The 18,248-nt window shown below is 37.4% G+C and overlaps 1 protein-coding gene across 4 annotated transcripts in view; it reads left to right on the top strand.

Annotated features, from left to right (window-relative positions):
* LOC106068585 (trichohyalin-like) overlaps window positions 1-18,248 on the top strand; it is a 69,916-nt gene that overhangs the window by 17,522 nt on the left and 34,146 nt on the right. For 3 of the 4 annotated variants that reach the window (XM_056014188.1, XM_056014189.1, XM_056014186.1), the window contains exons 13-19: window positions 1,434-1,448; window positions 3,033-3,068; window positions 5,019-5,048; window positions 6,914-6,982; window positions 9,922-9,999; window positions 12,677-12,727; window positions 14,253-14,312. In XM_056014188.1, coding sequence (XP_055870163.1) covers window positions 1,434-1,448; window positions 3,033-3,068; window positions 5,019-5,048; window positions 6,914-6,982; window positions 9,922-9,999; window positions 12,677-12,727; window positions 14,253-14,312 — 339 coding nt within the window. The remainder of the gene's footprint in view (window positions 1-1,433; window positions 1,449-3,032; window positions 3,069-5,018; window positions 5,049-6,913; window positions 6,983-9,921; window positions 10,000-12,676; window positions 12,728-14,252; window positions 14,313-18,248) is intronic. The other variant, XM_056014190.1, reaches the window with a different exon arrangement.

Raw genomic sequence — 18,248 nt, 5'->3', positions numbered from 1 at the left:
GAAATGTACACTGAGTCACGAATGCTCAATTTAATGCTGGCAAATAAAATAAACAAAAGATAACAGCCATTGAAAGTTATTATTTGCTGGTCCTCAGAAGAAAAAAAGACACAGTTGGAAGCACTTTATAACGGTGAATGAAGTACAGAAAATATCCCGTGAGACATCTTTGTCATCTTACATAGGAGTTCAATTTCCAACAACATGTCTTTGCGAAACAGGATTTTCTAAGTTGTTAACTACAGAAGTAGACTTGATGCAGATACAGAAGTAGACTTGATGCAGATACAGAAGTAGACTTGATGCAGATACAGAAGTAGACTTGATGCAGATACAGAAGTAGACTTGATGCAGATACAGAAGTAGACTTGATGCCGATGACGACATTGTTTCTGAAATTGTAAAGATTGCTTTAAGATTCGTGATCTGGTGAAACAGAAATAAGCTCAACTTTCATAATGACGTTGATATATTTTTTACAAACTGTCGCAAAAGTTTGAACTAATGTAGAATACAGGTCCGGGGATGTTTACTACGCTCCGTAATGCTTTCATATTGCCACATAAGTTTAAAAGATGAATATGGTGATCACGCGATATGAAAGTGAATAAATGCAGGGAATTATGGTATTATTTTATTTATTTGTAATTTAGTTATAAGAAGAAATATGTAGTGTTTCGTTATTAAACATACAGCTTGGACAATTCATATCAGATATTTATATTGCGATTACGATTTTATAACATTAGCAAAAACATGACTTTTACGGTTGAGAAGGGGGGGGGCGCATAGTACGCAATTGTAAAAGGGGGTCGCGGACCAAATATGTTGAGAATCGCTGACAACTATATGGGGAGAGCTCCCTGATCTGGAAACTGCGCAGTTCATCCAATGTATTGGTCTAGTCATCTGAACGCTCCAACATTAAAATGAGAACGAGGACGAAGAAGAAGCTGATTTATAATAGTTATTTTTTATGCTAGGATCAAATAAAAAATAGAAGAATGTAATTGAATACAAGCTGATAGAAATGGAATTAGAAATGTTATTTATTTTAATCTTCGCATTAATCATTTTGTTATTCAGAGACATTCCTTTTTTTTTTTTTTTGTTAACTTTGCCTCTAATAATATATACAAGTAAAGTTCCCCCTTTCAGACCATGGGCTGATGATGCAAAAGGCCATCTGTTTCTGTGACCCACAGTTAACAAGTGTATCATTTGGCGCAACGACCAAATCCTTTATTTTTGCCCAACTAATGTCAGGTACCCATTAAAGCTGGGAGGCACACTAAGGATCCCGAAATTAAAATCCCAGTCTTCGAACCCATGACCCCCGGTTCGGAAGCTAAGCGTTTTACCACTAAGACACGCAGATCTTTAAATGTGCTTTACAGATCCATTAATAAATTAAAAATTTTATTTTATTCCAGATGCTCCTATACTGAGTAAGTATACATGGTTTTGTTCACAATATTAGATAGATAAGTTTTATAAAAAAGATTTCAAAGATATTTTCTAATATGCAGTTACTTCCCTGAAAGTCAGTTGCCATTCGTGGTTATGCCCCTGTGGTTTTAATGTTAAGGCGACTCTTGTTTCCACCTCGTCTTGCAGAGCCATCAAGTCAAATCAACGATATTAGTTTCCATACTAACTTGAATAATAAAATATCTACATCTAATCTTCAGATACATTTTTATCTTTTTTTATTATTATCTATACAAATTGACTAGTAGTCAGATCTAGTCTAGTTGTATTAGCAGATGTAGCCTTGATATAAATCTTAACTAGATATACGCCATCTAATAATATATCCCCTCTAAAAGTGCTTTACTAAAAGACTTCTAGGTCTATATCTAATAAAATCTATTTGACATACTGATTGAAATGACATTATATTAACATTAAATGAGCGGAGACTTAGTCAGATAGCCTCTCACAAGTTTGGAAGTAACCATTGTTATGTAGTGCTCGTGTTTCTGATGTGACCCTGGCTAATGCTGCACAGTTGGTTTTGGTTGTGCAGGCTGAATACATTCTGATGAAGCCTCGGAGGTTGTCTGTCACAGTTCAGATAATAAACAGAGGTGTGAAAGTGGAAGCAGGAGAGAAGACAAATAACAGACTACAGAGTATCAACAAACCGCAGTCAGTCGACTGAAAGACATTATTTGATATCACTTTTAGATCTCATATAGTCCCAGACCATCAACAAACCGTAGTCAGTCGACTGAAAGACATTATTTGATATCACTTTTAGATCTCATATAGTCCCAGACCATCAACAAACCGTAGTCAGTCGACTGAAAGACATTATTTGATATCACTTTTAGATCTCATATAGTCCCAGACCATCAACAAACCGTAGTCAGTCGACTGAAAGACATTATTTGATATCACTTTTAGATCTCATATAGTCCCAGACCATCAACAAACCGCAGTCAGTCGACTGAAAGACATTATTTGATATCACTTTTAGATCTCATATAGTCCCAGACCATCAACAAACCGCAGTCAGTCGACTGAAAGACATTATTTGATATTACTTTTAGATCTCATATAGTCCCAGGCCAGCGTTTCTCAAACTTTTTTCCCATAATGGAATACTCCGCGCATTCTGCGTACTTAGCGGAACACTGTGATTATTTCTGTTTTAGAGACGTTAATTCACGTGACGGCCTAGTAGTTAAATATTCCAGTAGTTGGTGGAACACCTATTCAGGTTCCAGGTTCCGCGGAGCACAGTTTGGGAAACACTGGTCTAGTCCATAGGCCTAACTAGATCTACTAGATCTTTAATCAAGCTGGATCCATTAGTAGAACGAAGATCTAGATAATCTCAGCTTCTCTGGGTAGTATTAGATCTGAAGTCTAGATGAATGTAATTGATACTTTGGTGGTGTTAGTAGTACGTATCTAGTTTCATTTGCCCACCTAAATATATATGAAATAAATATACTGTGTATGATATAGGACAACGCAGTGTGTGGTACAGTTATCTAATTCATTTTTTTTCTTTACGGCCGTAGGTACAAGGCAAGGCGGGAAGAAGACTGATATGGATGGTTAGTGAAATGTGATATTTTTAGGGTCTATACATGAACTCATTTTTATTTGATTAATCATTTTATTTTGTTTCATATACACGTCTCAGGTGTTCATTTAGAACTGAAGATTTTTACTTCCTAGACTCAAACCACCATCAGGACGGCGGCAGCTAGAGGGTTCAAACCCACAACCATACTGACGAAAGTCCAGGCATCCTTCCATTGCATAGCTAATAAAAGAGTTGCGCCTGTTTGAGGACCAGTGCCTTGTATTTTCTCCTCTGCTTTCTCGTGTGCATTTCCGACGCGGTTCAAGAACGACGATTCATAAGTCCTAGCATAAACGTCCTGCAAGATGGCGCAGTGGATAACATCGCCAGGGTTAGAACACGGTCGACAGTACATAGCACCCTCAACCCAACCGATTCTCTATACATTGGCGGAAGGTTTAAATCGTGTCCCAAGTCTATATTTTTATAAATGTTTGAAATCTTTATAGCTTTCCTAAATATTTTATTTCTCGAAATGGTGTCTAAGCGGAGGCTAGATTTTTTTCTACTAGCGTTTAGAATAGTTTTTACTTTAATTAAAGGCGATTATCATTCGACAGCAGCGCTGGATCTGACAATTATCCCGCACGGGAGACGACGAAAAAATAAAGGTAGCCACCCTTATTGTCCCTCTTGTCACAATGCCAAAAGCGATCTTCTTTGGTGAGCTTAAAGGATAACGCGTAACAGATGTGTTCCCCCCCCCCCGTAAGCGCTATATAGGTCAACTCAGGCGCCATTGCGCCGTCACTGGCATAGAGGAAAGTACCTGTGGCAGCAGACGGCCTCTGAGAGAGACGGTTGGAAGCTCTCTCAAAGGCTGCGAGACAAACATTTGAGACTCCATGAAAAGCCAGTATTTGAAGACAGGCGCACAAGACGGAAAGAAAACTTAAATAGACCGCCAGCGGACAACGACTTAGTCTGGACGAGATACAGGAAAATATGCAGGTCACAACTGGGTTTGTGTAGTCATGTGAAACACTTCACTCATCCTTAATCTTCGGAATTCAAGACATTGCCATTAGAAAATGTGATTTTCAATGGAACATTACCCCCACCCCCACTGTAAAATAAAACAAACAAAAAACAAACAAACACATTTACTCGCTAGTGGCAGTAATGTGTGCGGCCTACAGCAGCATGTGCAATTTGATAGTAAAATTTGGAAGGCAAGTTTCTAATGTTAAAATGAGCAAATCTCTAATAAGTTTTAGTTGAATTTTATATATATATATATATATATATATATATATATATATTGTTAAGACCTCTGCGCGGTGTTGATTCTTGACAATCTGTCTAGTGTAGATCTGACTGTAGGTAACGCTGAACTCAACACTTCAGTAACACCGGCGAAAGGCCGAAACAATCAAATATGTAGTCGACGCTGATATGTTGTTCTACAAATATGTTTAATACTCAAAAAGGGAATCGTCCGATGTCAATAATGTCGTACTCAAGTCTACTACTCTACAATAAGCGTCCTCCTTCTAGCGTCGTTTAGAGCGTTCTTATTTTTAAAAGATCTGTCACGTCACTTGTCGCTAATTAAAACTTTACCCTATTCCCGAAACAAATAACTAATTCCTAACTACTTCCTAATCATGTCATAACAATATATATATATACTTTTTTTTTCTGGAGCCCAGTATGCAGTTCATGACAGATATAAGACTAGTCATATGAGCTCTGCAAAGTGACAAAACAAAAGTGTTTGTTATTTTGTTTTGTTTTTTTACAATTTTACATTTGAAATCGAATGTTGATTGATTCGGACAGACATCAGGTCCAAGTTCGAACCATGTCATTTCCCATGTCGTCCCTTCACGAGGTTTGAAATAAGAAGCAATTATGTTTAATATTGAGGGAGACCCTTCAACTTTTAAAACTAACACATTTTTCTTTTACTTCACAGCTAAAAAGAAAAAAGATGCACAAGATGACAGTAAGCTGAATTTGTAGATCTAATTGCTTTTTTTTTTAGTTCATATATTACCTAAATATCGCAAGTATATTTAACATGCAATATACATATTACCTAAATACCTCGAGTATTTTAACCCGTAATATGTATGTTACCTAAATACCTCGACTATTTTTAACACGCAATGTATAGGTTACTTAAATACCTCGAGTATTTTAACCCGTAATATGTGTTACCTAAATACCTCGAGTATTTTAACACGCAATGTATATGTTAACCAAATACCTCGAGTATTTTAACCCGTAATATGTATGTTACATAAATACCTCGAGTATTTTTAACACGCAATGTGTAGGTTACCAGCAAAGTGAGAAATTCGGCAATTTATAGAATGCCTAAATACTTCAAGAGAGTACGAAATGAATTTTTGATTTCCTACTTCGTCTATTCTATAGAATGACTATAACAGATTTAGGTAATGTGTGCAATAATGATTTAAATTAGTACATTGATTATATAAATCTCTCTATTCGTCTGTAGTTTAAATAATGTAGTCACGATCATTAAAGAGTATAGTTTGTTTGAATACAACTGTCTGGATGTGCAAATAGATTTATATATCTACTTCAGCACCTTTTTTTTATCTTTCTTTCATTAATTAATTTGATTTTTGAAAATAATTTTGTTGGAGCTTTCTGAGCTTAAAAATGGTGCTTGTTGTATTTATATGCAAATTCAACAGAAAGATAAAAAGGTTTTGGACACTTCTTGAAATAAAAGATTCTGTTTGAAAAGTTTAGGCTTAAACTAAGCGTGTTTAAGATGGATAAGTTACGTGCAAGTCCGGAAATCGAAATCCAGTCATGTTACCCACATCGAACTGCTAGACTCCTTCATAGTCTCATAGGCCGAGACCAATAGCTCGTTGCCACGTCACAGGTCTGTAGCAGGTAGCAACAAGCTATTGGTCTATATCGCCCACAGTTCGCCAGGTTGCAGGTCAAAGTTCAGACATTCTGAAGCGAATGGTCTCGCATAAACACACTGTGTTTATGTGCATGTAGATGTGCACCGTGGTATCGGAACTTTTAGAGAGACTCTGTGCGTAGCAAGACTTTCAAAACTAAATAATTCGACAACAGAGACTGAGACTTCCTATACCCTCAATGGCCTCCGCGACGTCATCACGTGATCTACGCAATTTCCGCATTGTTCACATGGGTTGGTACCTACAAAATGGCGGAACGTAGCATCATGCGCCATATAACCCACAAAATGGCGGAACGTAGCGTCATGCGCCATATAACCCGTTAATATTTACACCTGAAAAGCAGCCTCAGTTTCTTTCGAAGATATAGCTTTAAACAATATGATGAAAATAAAAGTTTAGTTCACTTTTGGTTACACAGTTGTCTTCCCCTGATCCTTACGCAAATAATAAATAAAAATGACTATATTCTGGTTGAAATCTTAAAATAAAGAGAAAGGTCCTTAGATTATTGATATCTGTTGTATTTTCTCTATTAAAAAAATACAAATTTGATATAACTATAACATTTTTTGTTTCGCAGAGTTTTGGCATGATAAGTTCTGATAATGATATATAAAATACACATTATACACTTTATTATTGTTCTTAGCATAAAATAATGCGTTTGACACAGAAGCACACATAAAACAACATAAATATATCGCATTCTATTTAAAGACATTTTAAAAAATTAACATATGTAAGGTGGCAAATATATTTCGTTCGTACCAAATACGACCATCGGGCACACGCGCCAAAAATTCCTCCTTCAAAAGTGTATACTCTAAAAAACAAAAATCATAGTTAAAGTTCTAATGGTTGATACATTACATACATTTTACACAATTCTTTCTAGAGAGAGCTGCTAAGGCCAAAGGCTCAAAAATGCAATTTAGAAGAACATCTGATCCAGATGATAAATATGGTAAGTCTGATGTAAGAATGATAAGTCTGATGTAAGAATGATAAGCCTGGTGTAAGAATGATAAGCCTGCTGAAAGAATGACAAGTCTGATCTGAGAATGATAAGTCTGATCTGAGAATGATAAGTCTGACCTAAGAATAATAAGTCTGATCTGATAATGATAAGTCTGATGTGAGAATGAAAAGTTTGATCAGAGAATGATAAGTCTCATCGAAAAATGATAAGTCTGATCTAAGAATGATAAGCCTGATCTAAGCATGATAAGCCTGATCTGACAATGATAAGTCTGATTTGAGAATATTAAGCCTTATCTGAGAATGATACGTCTGATCTAAGAATGATAAGTCTGATCTAAGAATAAGTCTAATCTAAGAATAAGTCTGAACTGAGAATGATAAGTATGATCTACGAATGATAAGAAGGATGTAAGAATGATAAGTCTAATGTAAAAATGATTAAGTCTGTTGTAAACGATGGTGCTACCCGTCTTTAATCCTCCAATCATCTATATTACACCGACTTTCCTAAGACTAAGACTGCTTTATTGATCCTTACGAAAATTTGTTGGGATTACAAGGACTCTTTTCTCATATAAAGTCAACACAACAGAAAAATACACATAAATACAACAGACACAAGCATAAAGAGTTCATTCACCGACTACACACAGGCATCTTGGTGCTTTTCATGTTCCCTGATCAACGAGTGGCGGTGACCGAGTGAGGTACGAACGAGTTTTTGTATCGCTCAGATCTTGTTTCGATTAACAGCAGTCGCCCACTTCGCGACGACCTGACATATTTCTGATGGAGCGGTTAGCCGTTGTGTTCCAAGATTTTTTCGATTTTCCATAGACACTTTTGTTCAAACCGTTCCTTTAAATATGGTAATGTTGTGAGTGTAATTATTGATGCTTTTTAAATGATGTTTTCCAGACGTCGCAACAGTTTAGATGAAGCGTTGCCTTGCCAACAAGTTATTCCGTATGTTAGCAGATTTTGTATAGTCGCGCCGTAAAAAGTATCTAGGATCTTCTTGTTTAGTTTAAAACTATTGAGTTTGTATAGAAAAAAGAGTCGCTGGGCTGTTTTCTTTGTCTAGCGTTCCAAGGTGGTCTTCCTATGAAAGTTTGTTATTAATGATTACACCTAGATATTTATATGCATTTACTTGTTATATAGATGTTGTGTTTATTTGCAGTTCACATATAGTTTGTTTTTTCTTTCTGAAATCTATTATAAGTTCTTTAGTTTTTGTGACATTCAGTTCTAGAAAGTTGTCGGTGCACCAGTTTGTAAACTCTTCTATCGAGCTTCGATAGTTTTAGTATTATTATTGTAATTATTATTATTATTATTATTATATTATTATTAATTTTAAGTGCAGATATATTATTATAAGTCTAATCATCGTATAGACATTATTATAGCTTTTATATAGCGCTACTTTCATGCTTATAGCATGCTCAGAGCGCTTTTGGTCCAATCTCATTTGTGGACCGGTTGGGAGGGGGGTATCTAGGAGTTGGTTTTCCGTGCTGCCTTTGGGCGCTCAGTAAACACAACTCTGCCACAACTCTGCCCGAGTCGGGCGTCGAACCTCGAGCCCCCTTCTAGGTAGCCAAGCCAAGCCAAGTCCAAGTGTACCACGCTTCGATTCAGAAAATTAAAGGATGATTGATGTGTGTCACGTGACCGCGTAAACCCAGCTGCGACCTACGTATATTGCAACATCCAATGCAAACAAAGCCTTTGTCCGCGGGGGGAGGGGGTGATCTGCTCATTATTATTGTCAACCATTATCGTTGTTGTTGCTCAATGGTGTTGTCTATCCCCCCCCCCCTCCTGTTCTCCTCTGCTCAGTTACATCTGCAACAATGTTGAACTATTAGTCACGTGTCTTAAAGTGTTTCAAGGTCTTAAATTTAAATTCTCTACAAGTCTGCTTATCACATGATCATCAAGCGTTAACATTTGATACGTCTTGGGTTTCAGGCAGTCAGGTCTGTGATTGTCACTTGAAAGATTTGATTTTGATTTTAGGCACATCGGCACAATTTAGGCCATGTCGTGCCTGCAGTCCCTTAAGGACTACTCTCTCTCTAAACAACAAGGGCCAGATTCTATAGTCATATCATTAAAATCAAGGTCTATTCACAGTTAAAATAGTAAAGGTAGTAAAAATTTAATTATTTGGTAAAAATCTAATGTAAATAGTACATGTTCACAAATTCATAAATCAGATCTTCGTAGATAACCCCACTTCCCGGATAAAGCCCAGTACCTTCCCAGGGTCAACATTATCGAATAGTGTTTTTAAGTTAGTGGCTCTAAAATATTTCTCCCTGACATCCTGGTATCTGGGGCAATCAACGAGGATATGTTCCACGGTGAGGCGAGAGTCACAGTACTCACTTGAAAGAGAGTATTCAGATCGTCAAAGGATACAAATAATATTAAATAACTATTACATATCGCTACTTTCAGTCCTATAGCATGCTCAGAGCGCTATGGTCCAATCTCATTTGTGGACCAGGGTGGGGAGGGGGTATCTGGGAGAAGGCGTACCGTGCTGCCTTTAGGCGCTCAGTAAACACAACTCTGCTCGAGTCGGGTGTCGAACCTCGAGCCCCCCATCATAGGTAGTCAAGCCAAGCCAAGTTCAAGCGTGACTTAGTCATTCTCGACCACGCTTTCCACTATTTAAAAAAATAACGTCGGGAGAAGTGGAGAAAGCGTCTGGAAATCTCAATTGATTGTGAAGACTTATGCTGAAGCGTTGTCCGACATTTTTAGCGTAACGACTAAATTATAAATAAGTAATTTAAAAAAATCCCTAAGAAATGCGTTGAATTGTTAGAAGGACTAATTGTTAATTTTGTGTGGCGAATCTTTAGTGATAAACTGAACTCTCTGCTTGTTTTATCTTTGTTGTATCAGATAAGAAATGGAAAGCTCGTGGAGAGGTCAGTGACAGTCGGCGTGAATCCAAAGACTTGCTGCGGAGAGACTCGAAATGTAAGGCTACATCTATGTATATGAGTTTGTAACACTAGATCTAGATCTATAGAGGTGGAGTTCATACATACTATACTAGATCTACATTTGATGAAGTTAAAATTTCATACATTTGATTTAACATTACGTATATTAACTAATGAAAGTAAAACAGATAGAAAGATGTGATTAAAAAACAAACAAACTAGGGTAATAGATAAATCTTGTCTTTGAAAAATCAAGTGTGAAAGCACTGCCGTAAGTTTATCTGTTGAAATGCCCGAATACCTTAGTGAAAAGATCACTCTAAATGCCCATTGCAGCCTAGCGCTGGACTGTCATTCATTGTCGTGTATTTTGGATTCTCGTTCAGTCCTAGGGTTACCTGACGTCTGTACCCCCCCCCCCCCCCCAACCAAAAGGAGGACATAATCCAGACAAATTAATCCTAAAGAACAAGGCACAAAATTTGATGATGAAAACGCATTAGATATGAAGTATCACATCTCTCTGAAGAAGCATCATTTAATCTAGTACTTTGTGAGAAGAATGCTTCTAAATGACCCTAAGACAGGGGCGTTCATTCACGAAAACTCTTTTAGAGATACGTACCCACTGTCAAGGTGGGTTTACGGATCTATCTAGTGTATGACGGGTCTATCTAGTGTATGACATACTCCACCGGTTTCCTCACCTCAACGCTGAGTATTAACTTCCTGTCGGGGTTGTAATTTGGCCGTGGCTCGTCTGCCCGTGCACCCCTGGCAGGCTATCCATTTATGAAGTAATTACCAAGTGAACGAATAATGGTAATGGACAATGTATACTGGTCAACAACGAGAATGCGTATAAAAAAAAGCAAAAATGTAATGAAACAATGATATAAAATAACGTAATAAATGATGGTGATACATCGTGATCAGTATTAAATCAGTGTGCCTAAGATAGGAGTGTATATATCCAACATCGTTACCAGGAAATCACACCTTGGTCACAGAGCCAACAGTCCACTCTGGGTTTGCGATGCCCACAGCCCAATGCCATGGATACTGGCCTAACAGGGTCCATACAGTAACACAGCCTACAGTCAGGCTCAGGCTTGACTCCAGCAGGGTCCCAAAACAAGAACAAAAATATGCCTTCCTTGTGACCGTCATTCACAAGATCATAATTTCACTGACTTCGGAGCTATGACCTAAAGAAGGAATTAAAAAACAACTAACTCAATACTGGGGAAGAAAACAACTACAGAGAGGTCCAGACTACGGTCCTCCATCCAGCAAAAACTAAACAGACCAATGAAGCAATGACGCCAGCATAGCGCGTCCCCAGAGATAGCGTACAATCCATCATGGTGCACACACACACACACACAAAGAGATCAATCAAAGATGTTCCAGATGCGCACGACATCAATTATAAGAAGCTCTGAAATTCTGGTTTCATTTAAATTTCTATAAAGTATGTCTGTCTGGTAAAAGTTTTTTACACGTAATTTCTAAAATTTTGGAACACTATTGTTTGTACCTTACAAAACACGAAAATTTTTAAAAATTAACCAATTATTGGTAACTATTATTTTGTTTGGTATCGAAAAAGGGAAAGAAATATGGATTAAAGCTGCAACCGTTTTTTTTTTAATTATTTGAAAAAAGCAACAATTTCGCGCCCCCCTTTATCAGCACATTACAAGGTGGGTGGGAGGGTGGGGGACGCTCGACAGTGTTAGTACTGCTGATCCAAGCATGTATGCAAACACACATAACATGATCTTATCTTATTTACATTGAAAAAGAAAATTGATTGTAGATTTAGATGTACTAAAAAATATTGTCATTTTTTTTGTCTATTATTTTATTTTATACGAGCGGGGTAGCATACGCCCCCCTCCCCTCTTTTTTTTTCTGAGCCTCGCTCTATGTTACCGTGAAAGTAACGTGGGGTAACTCTAGTCCGACTTGCAGTAATAAAAGAGTTATCTTTCCATGACTTTTTCATCGTGGTGTCCCGCATGGTTGGGTCACGAAGAGAATTATATATATAGATAACAGTAGTTTTGGTCACATTCTGTTCACTGATTTATTAATTTTAAAAAGTTAAATTGAAAAACCGATTATATATTTATATGTTACTATAAAAAATTGTGACATACACAAAGGGTTATATCCAACACAGTGAATTCATCATAATTAGCGCGAGTAGAGATCTCTTCTAGAATTACAATAAGCTTAATGGTAATTTATGAGATAGATCAAGTAACGAAGTCAGCAATAAGGCCTGTGCCAAAATGTTTGTTAGTTAAACATAATTTTGTAAAAATTAAAATGTTCAGAGAATCGCTTGTCTCCTTAAAAAAAAAAAAATTAGCTTCCCTCTGCTTGTGGCAATCCTACGAAAGTGGCGCCCGAGGGACGAGTCTCCCTTTCCCCAAACACTACGCCCCTGGGTCCTTAATGGAAGAAGAAACAACTTCACTTGATCATAACAGTTTATTTTAATTCTATGTGAATATCATTTAAGTGTGCTATTTAAACGTGGATTAATAATGACAGTAAAATATTTTTTTAAACCTTAAAAATAAATTGACAGGCTTCGCACCCCCCCCCTTCATTTTTTTTTAAGTCTTAGACGTCACGCTCCCCACCTCCCATTGTTATAGGACATATGTGTACATTGTCCATTTGTTGTTTTCTTACAGCCCAGTTTAAACGAGGTATCTGGTTCGACGAAGACGGGGCTATAAGCAGAGGTTTGTATATTGGATTCTTATATTACAATATATTTTTATGGTATAAATATCTGATGAGATTAATCAATCAACGTGGACGTCTGTTTCGAAACAGTATTCTTGTATATTGCCAATGTTTAGAGAGATATAAAAAAAAGTGACAGAAAGTTTAACAAGCATAGACAGTAAACAAGTTTTTAGACAACTCGCTCTTGATTAAGCGTACAATGTAATTACCTTCACTTTCATCTATCCATTAGTTAATTTAAGCGTATTTCGGAATCACATATCTCTTAGTCTTTTGAACCGTTGGGGCACTACACATGATGTGTCGACCGCGTTTCTGCATCCTTCTTTATTGTCTTGGATAGAATCTTTTTCAATGACAGGCCTTTTATTTATGCTCCATTCCAATCGCTTTTTCTGTCTGCATCTTCTTTTTTTTTTCTGGGTACAGTTCTCTGTAAGAAGGTCTTTGCGAGCCCTGAGGACCTTGTGATATAACCATAATGTTTTGTTTGCGTTTTTTTTTTTAACAATAGTTAGCAGGTCATCGTGGGGCACAATAGCCGTTGTAATCCTGTTTCTAGTCTCTACGTTTGCAACGCGGTCTTTGTATGTGTCATAAGACCCAGTCTTTGAACTTAAATAAAGTAAATAATACTACGAATATATATTTAAAAGGAATAACGCGAATATATACTTAAAAGGGATAACGCAGTATCAGATCTTTAAATGTAAGACATTGTAATTACCTCTTAACCCGCTAAATCTAAATCTTAGATTTTCTTGTTTAGAAATCTTTTGTCCCAATCATAATACCGTAATAAAGTCATGATCATGCTACGATACTAATTTCGATATAGATTACACAAAGTGTGGTGTTTTGATTTTTTTATCATTGAAGCAGTATCAGTTTCTGTTATAGCCTTTTTTTTTAAATGAGTGTTTATGACTTGATTCAACCTAAGTCACTCAGTCCACACGATGTTTCGCTTGTGAAATTAAAGGTTTGCGGTCCTCAATTTCATTATTCTTTCTTGTTCGTTTCACTTCAAAGTCAAGACCAAAGCAAAATAGTTTAATGTAGATTATAAAAATTATAAAATATAAAATTATAAAAATCCACCAACTATTGCCAAGTCTAACGAACGCCTGGCTACACTTTTTGGTAAACAACCTTTGAGGGGGAAAAATTGTTTGAGGATAATGTTAGTTGATCTCAACTTCAATCTACTTAGATAGTCACGCTTTAAATATCAATAATCAAAAGTGCAATTTGCAGAAAAGACTTGTAGATGACTCGCTTTAACTGGAATATTGTTAAATTAGAAACTTCCGGTTAAACGGAAGGACGCAGTTTGAACTAATTTATAAAGTCATCATCTTCTATATATTCAAAGTTCGGGGGGCCAGACCACCACTGTGAGGCTGTAAGCTAGTTGTATTTTCAAAATATAGAGCTGCCTGTGTGAATATTCTTTGTCAGTCTAATAATGATATCTTCACTGTAACAAACCTTCAACTATATTTTATTTCGCTCCAGCCGTTAGGGAACAACTGCAGAAGATCAAGCCTCTAGATTACTCTGATGATCGCCAACCCGGTCAGTGAGTTTTGTTTTTCTCTAACTGTTTTATGCGCTGGTTTATGCACTGTTTTTGCACTGGTTTATGCACTGCCTTATGCACTGGTTTATGCAGTTTTTGCACTGGTTTATGCACTGTTTTTGCACTGGTTTATGCACTGTTTTTGCACTGGTTTATGCACTGCTTTATGCGCTGGTTTATGCACTGTTTTTGCACTGGTTTATGCACTGCCTTATGCACTGTTTTTGCACTGGTTTATGCACTGGTTTATGCACTGCCTTATGCACTGGTTTATGCACTGGTTTATGCACTGCATTATGCGCTGGTTTATGCACTGTTTTTGCACTGGTTTATGCACTGTTTTTGCACTGGTTTATGCACTGTTTTTGCACTGGTTTATGCACTGCTTTATGCGCTGGTTTATGCACTGTTTTTGCACTGGTTTATGCACTGCCTTATGCACTGGTTTATGCACTGCCTTATGCACTGGTTTATGCACTGTTTTATGCACGGCATTATGCGCTGGTTTATGCACTGTTTTTGCACTGGTTTATGCACTGCCTTATGCGCTGGTTTATGCACTGCATTATGCGCTGGTTTATGCACTGTTTTTGCACTGGTTTATGCACTGCCTTATGCACTGTTTTTGCACTAGTTTATGCACTGTTTTTGCACTGGTTTATCCACTGCCTTATGCGCTGGTTTATGCACTGTTTTTGCACTGGTTTATGCACTGTTTTTGCACTGGTTTATGCACTGTTTTTGCACTGGTTTATCCACTGTTTTTGCACTGGTTTATGCACTGGTTTATGCGCTGGTTTATCCACTGCCTTATGCGCTGGTTTATGCAATGTTTTTGCACTGGTTTATGCACTGGTTTATGCACTGGTTTATGCACTGTTTTTGCACTGGTTTATGCACTGTTTTTGCACTGGTTTATGCATTGCATTATGCGCTGGTTTATGCACTGTTTTTGCACTGGTTTATGCACTGTTTTTGCACTGGTTTATGCACTGTTTTTGCACTGGTTTATGCACTGTTTTTGCACTGGTTTATGCACTGTTTTTGCACTGGTTTATGCACTGTTTTATGCACTGGTTTATGCACTGTTTTTGCACTTGTTTATGCACTGTTTTTGCACTGGTTTATGCACTGTTTTATGCACTGGTTTATGCACTGTTTTATGCACGGCATTATGCACTGTTTTTGCACTGGTTTATGCACTGCCTTATGCGCTGGTTTATGCACTGCATTATGCGCTGGTTTATGCACTGTTTTTGCACTGGTTTATGCACTGCCTTATGCACTGTTTTTGCACTGGTTTATGCACTGTTTTTGCACTGGTTTATCCACTGCCTTATGCGCTGGTTTATGCACTGTTTTTGCACTGGTTTATGCACTGTTTTTGCACTGGTTTATGCACTGTTTTTGCACTGGTTTATCCACTGTTTTTGCACTGGTTTATGCGCTGGTTTATCCACTGCCTTATGCGCTGGTTTATGCAATGTTTTTGCACTGGTTTATGCACTGTTTTTGCACTGGTTTATGCACTGTTTTTGCACTGGTTTATGCATTGCATTATGCGCTGGTTTATGCACTGTTTTTGCACTGGTTTATGCACTGGTTTATGTACTGTTTTTGCACTGGTTTATGCACTGTTTTTGCACTGGTTTATGCACTGTTTTTGCACTGGTTTATGCACTGTTTTATGCACTGGTTTATGCACTGTTTTATGCACTGGTTTATGCACTGGTTTAAGCACTGTTTTTGCACTGGTTTATGCACTGGTTTATGCGCTGGTTTATCCACTGCCTTATGCGCTGGTTTATCCACTGCCTTATGCGCTGGTTTATGCACTGTCTTTGCACTGGTTTATGCACTGCCTTATGCACTCCAGTGTCAAGTCGTAAGATAGCTTGCCGACAGTTGGGGCATTATTGGTTCATGGGCATGGCGTCGTACATTAAGAATCCTCCAATAACAACTTACATTTTGACCCCCCTCACACACACACACAGACTTATAAAAGCCGCCACATTCCATTTCTATTTAGAAGAACAAAAGATCCCATTAACTGATGACACTTTAACACACACACACTCACATACACACAATGCATGATCGGACTTACAGTCAATTTTACACATGTTCAATTCTTTGTCCAAATGAAGCTATCGATTGGCGACAGATAGTATTTTCTAATTCACAATTCTGAAGTGACTACATGGCTATTGTAAATTGTAATATGCCACTGTTGTATGGTAGCTGTTAGGTATTGGTATACTTGGGCGATTACTTCAAGATGTTTGAGCACACTGATACGGGAGTGCAGTTAATTACTGTATGCCGGTTACTAGTGTGACAGGCCTTGACCTTGTAGTTGTATGATGGCTGCCTGACTCAGAAGACCTTTTGAGTTTCTAGCACGGGTGTGTTAGAGGCGATTAAATTACGTATGAACAAGTCCTACACATTACCAAGATGTACTAAGACCTACACATTACCAAGATGTACTAAGACCTACACATTACCAAGATGTACTAAGACCTACACATTACCAAGATGTACTAAGACCTACACATTACCAAGATGTACTAAGTCCAGACCGTTAGATTCTTGAATAAAGTTTTAAAGAATTAAGGCCACGGTCGAGTCTCTGTCCGTAATAAGATGTTGACACCTTATGGTCTTAACACGAACTTACTAATAAAACCATGAATGAAGTCAATAATTGTTGCGTTCAGAGTCAGTCAACTATGGTGGGTCTCTTTACTAAGTGACTAACACTAGCCAGGAAGATTGCAATGAAGTATAGTAGGTTATGAAGACAAGATGAGATGGCGAAGCTTAGTTTCACAGTTTGAATATAGAGCTGGAGATCGGTCCGAGTCTCTATACAAAATTGCCAACGATATGAAATCCCTTACCGTCTACAATGTTATACATGATCTAATCCCTGCTCTAACTTAGGTCATCTGTAATGTCACGTACAGTTTGACATTTTTTCCTGAGCTCAACTATTTCTCTGTATAATTAGATATAGGAGATTTTCTTACAATGTATACGAATCCATAATAAGGAAGCCTTTCAGTCTATCCGGTGTAGAAAATAGGAAACTGTTCAAAAGCTATTCATTTTAAAGCCATTTTTTTTTCTTTAGCAGTTTAAAATGGACTAATTGAAATGTAAAACAAAGAACAGATAACTGTGAATAACCTTTAAAAAGAAAATCTCCAATATAGACTATATGTGTACCACGCGAGACTAGGGCGAGGGATGTTAGAGGTACGTTGTCTTTAGGTGACAGACGCTCAAGAAGTCGCTGCACGATGATCACTGGACCAGGCAACAGTAAGAGGCAGGCGGGGAAGGTCAGGATGAAGTCGTACTGATTGTCACTGAGAATTCCTTGTGCATTTGGTGACACACCGGACCTTGAGGGTCGAATGAGTCCGAAGTGATGACGTCTTTAGAAAGGGACAATAGGGTTTTGTTGTTCTTTTAAATTAAAAAAAAAATGTGGACGATACTTCGTTAACGAGGTTTAAACCCACACCCAAACCTCCTGCAGGACGCCAGGGAATGATAGTTGGCAGGGTTCGAACTCGAGACTATCGCGATCACAGTTCGAAGGCTAGGATGTAGGCCTACTCATCTTCATGCTTGAAGAAACGTCTCAAGACTTTTACTTTATGATGTGGTTATCTTACCACCAATAACGAAATATATTAATATACGTAATAAAATCAGATATTTTACACATAGTTATTGTTTTGTAATGTATTGTATTGCATTTAGATCTACCATCATTTACCCATGCTGAAACATACCCTACAACTAAATGTTATAATTTTTTTTTATTCTAAAATCTGCACAATACTGGCTATCATCTAGATCTTTTCTAGCGACATTTGTTTTTCAAATTTGTTATGATAGTTAAATTTCATATATTA

This window comes from Biomphalaria glabrata, chromosome 16 (assembly GCF_947242115.1).
Source record: "Biomphalaria glabrata chromosome 16, xgBioGlab47.1, whole genome shotgun sequence".
Taxonomy (NCBI): Eukaryota; Metazoa; Mollusca; class Gastropoda; family Planorbidae; genus Biomphalaria; species Biomphalaria glabrata.
The sequence above is the reverse complement of the archived record's forward strand: the minus strand, read 5'-3'. Positions and strand labels throughout refer to the sequence as shown.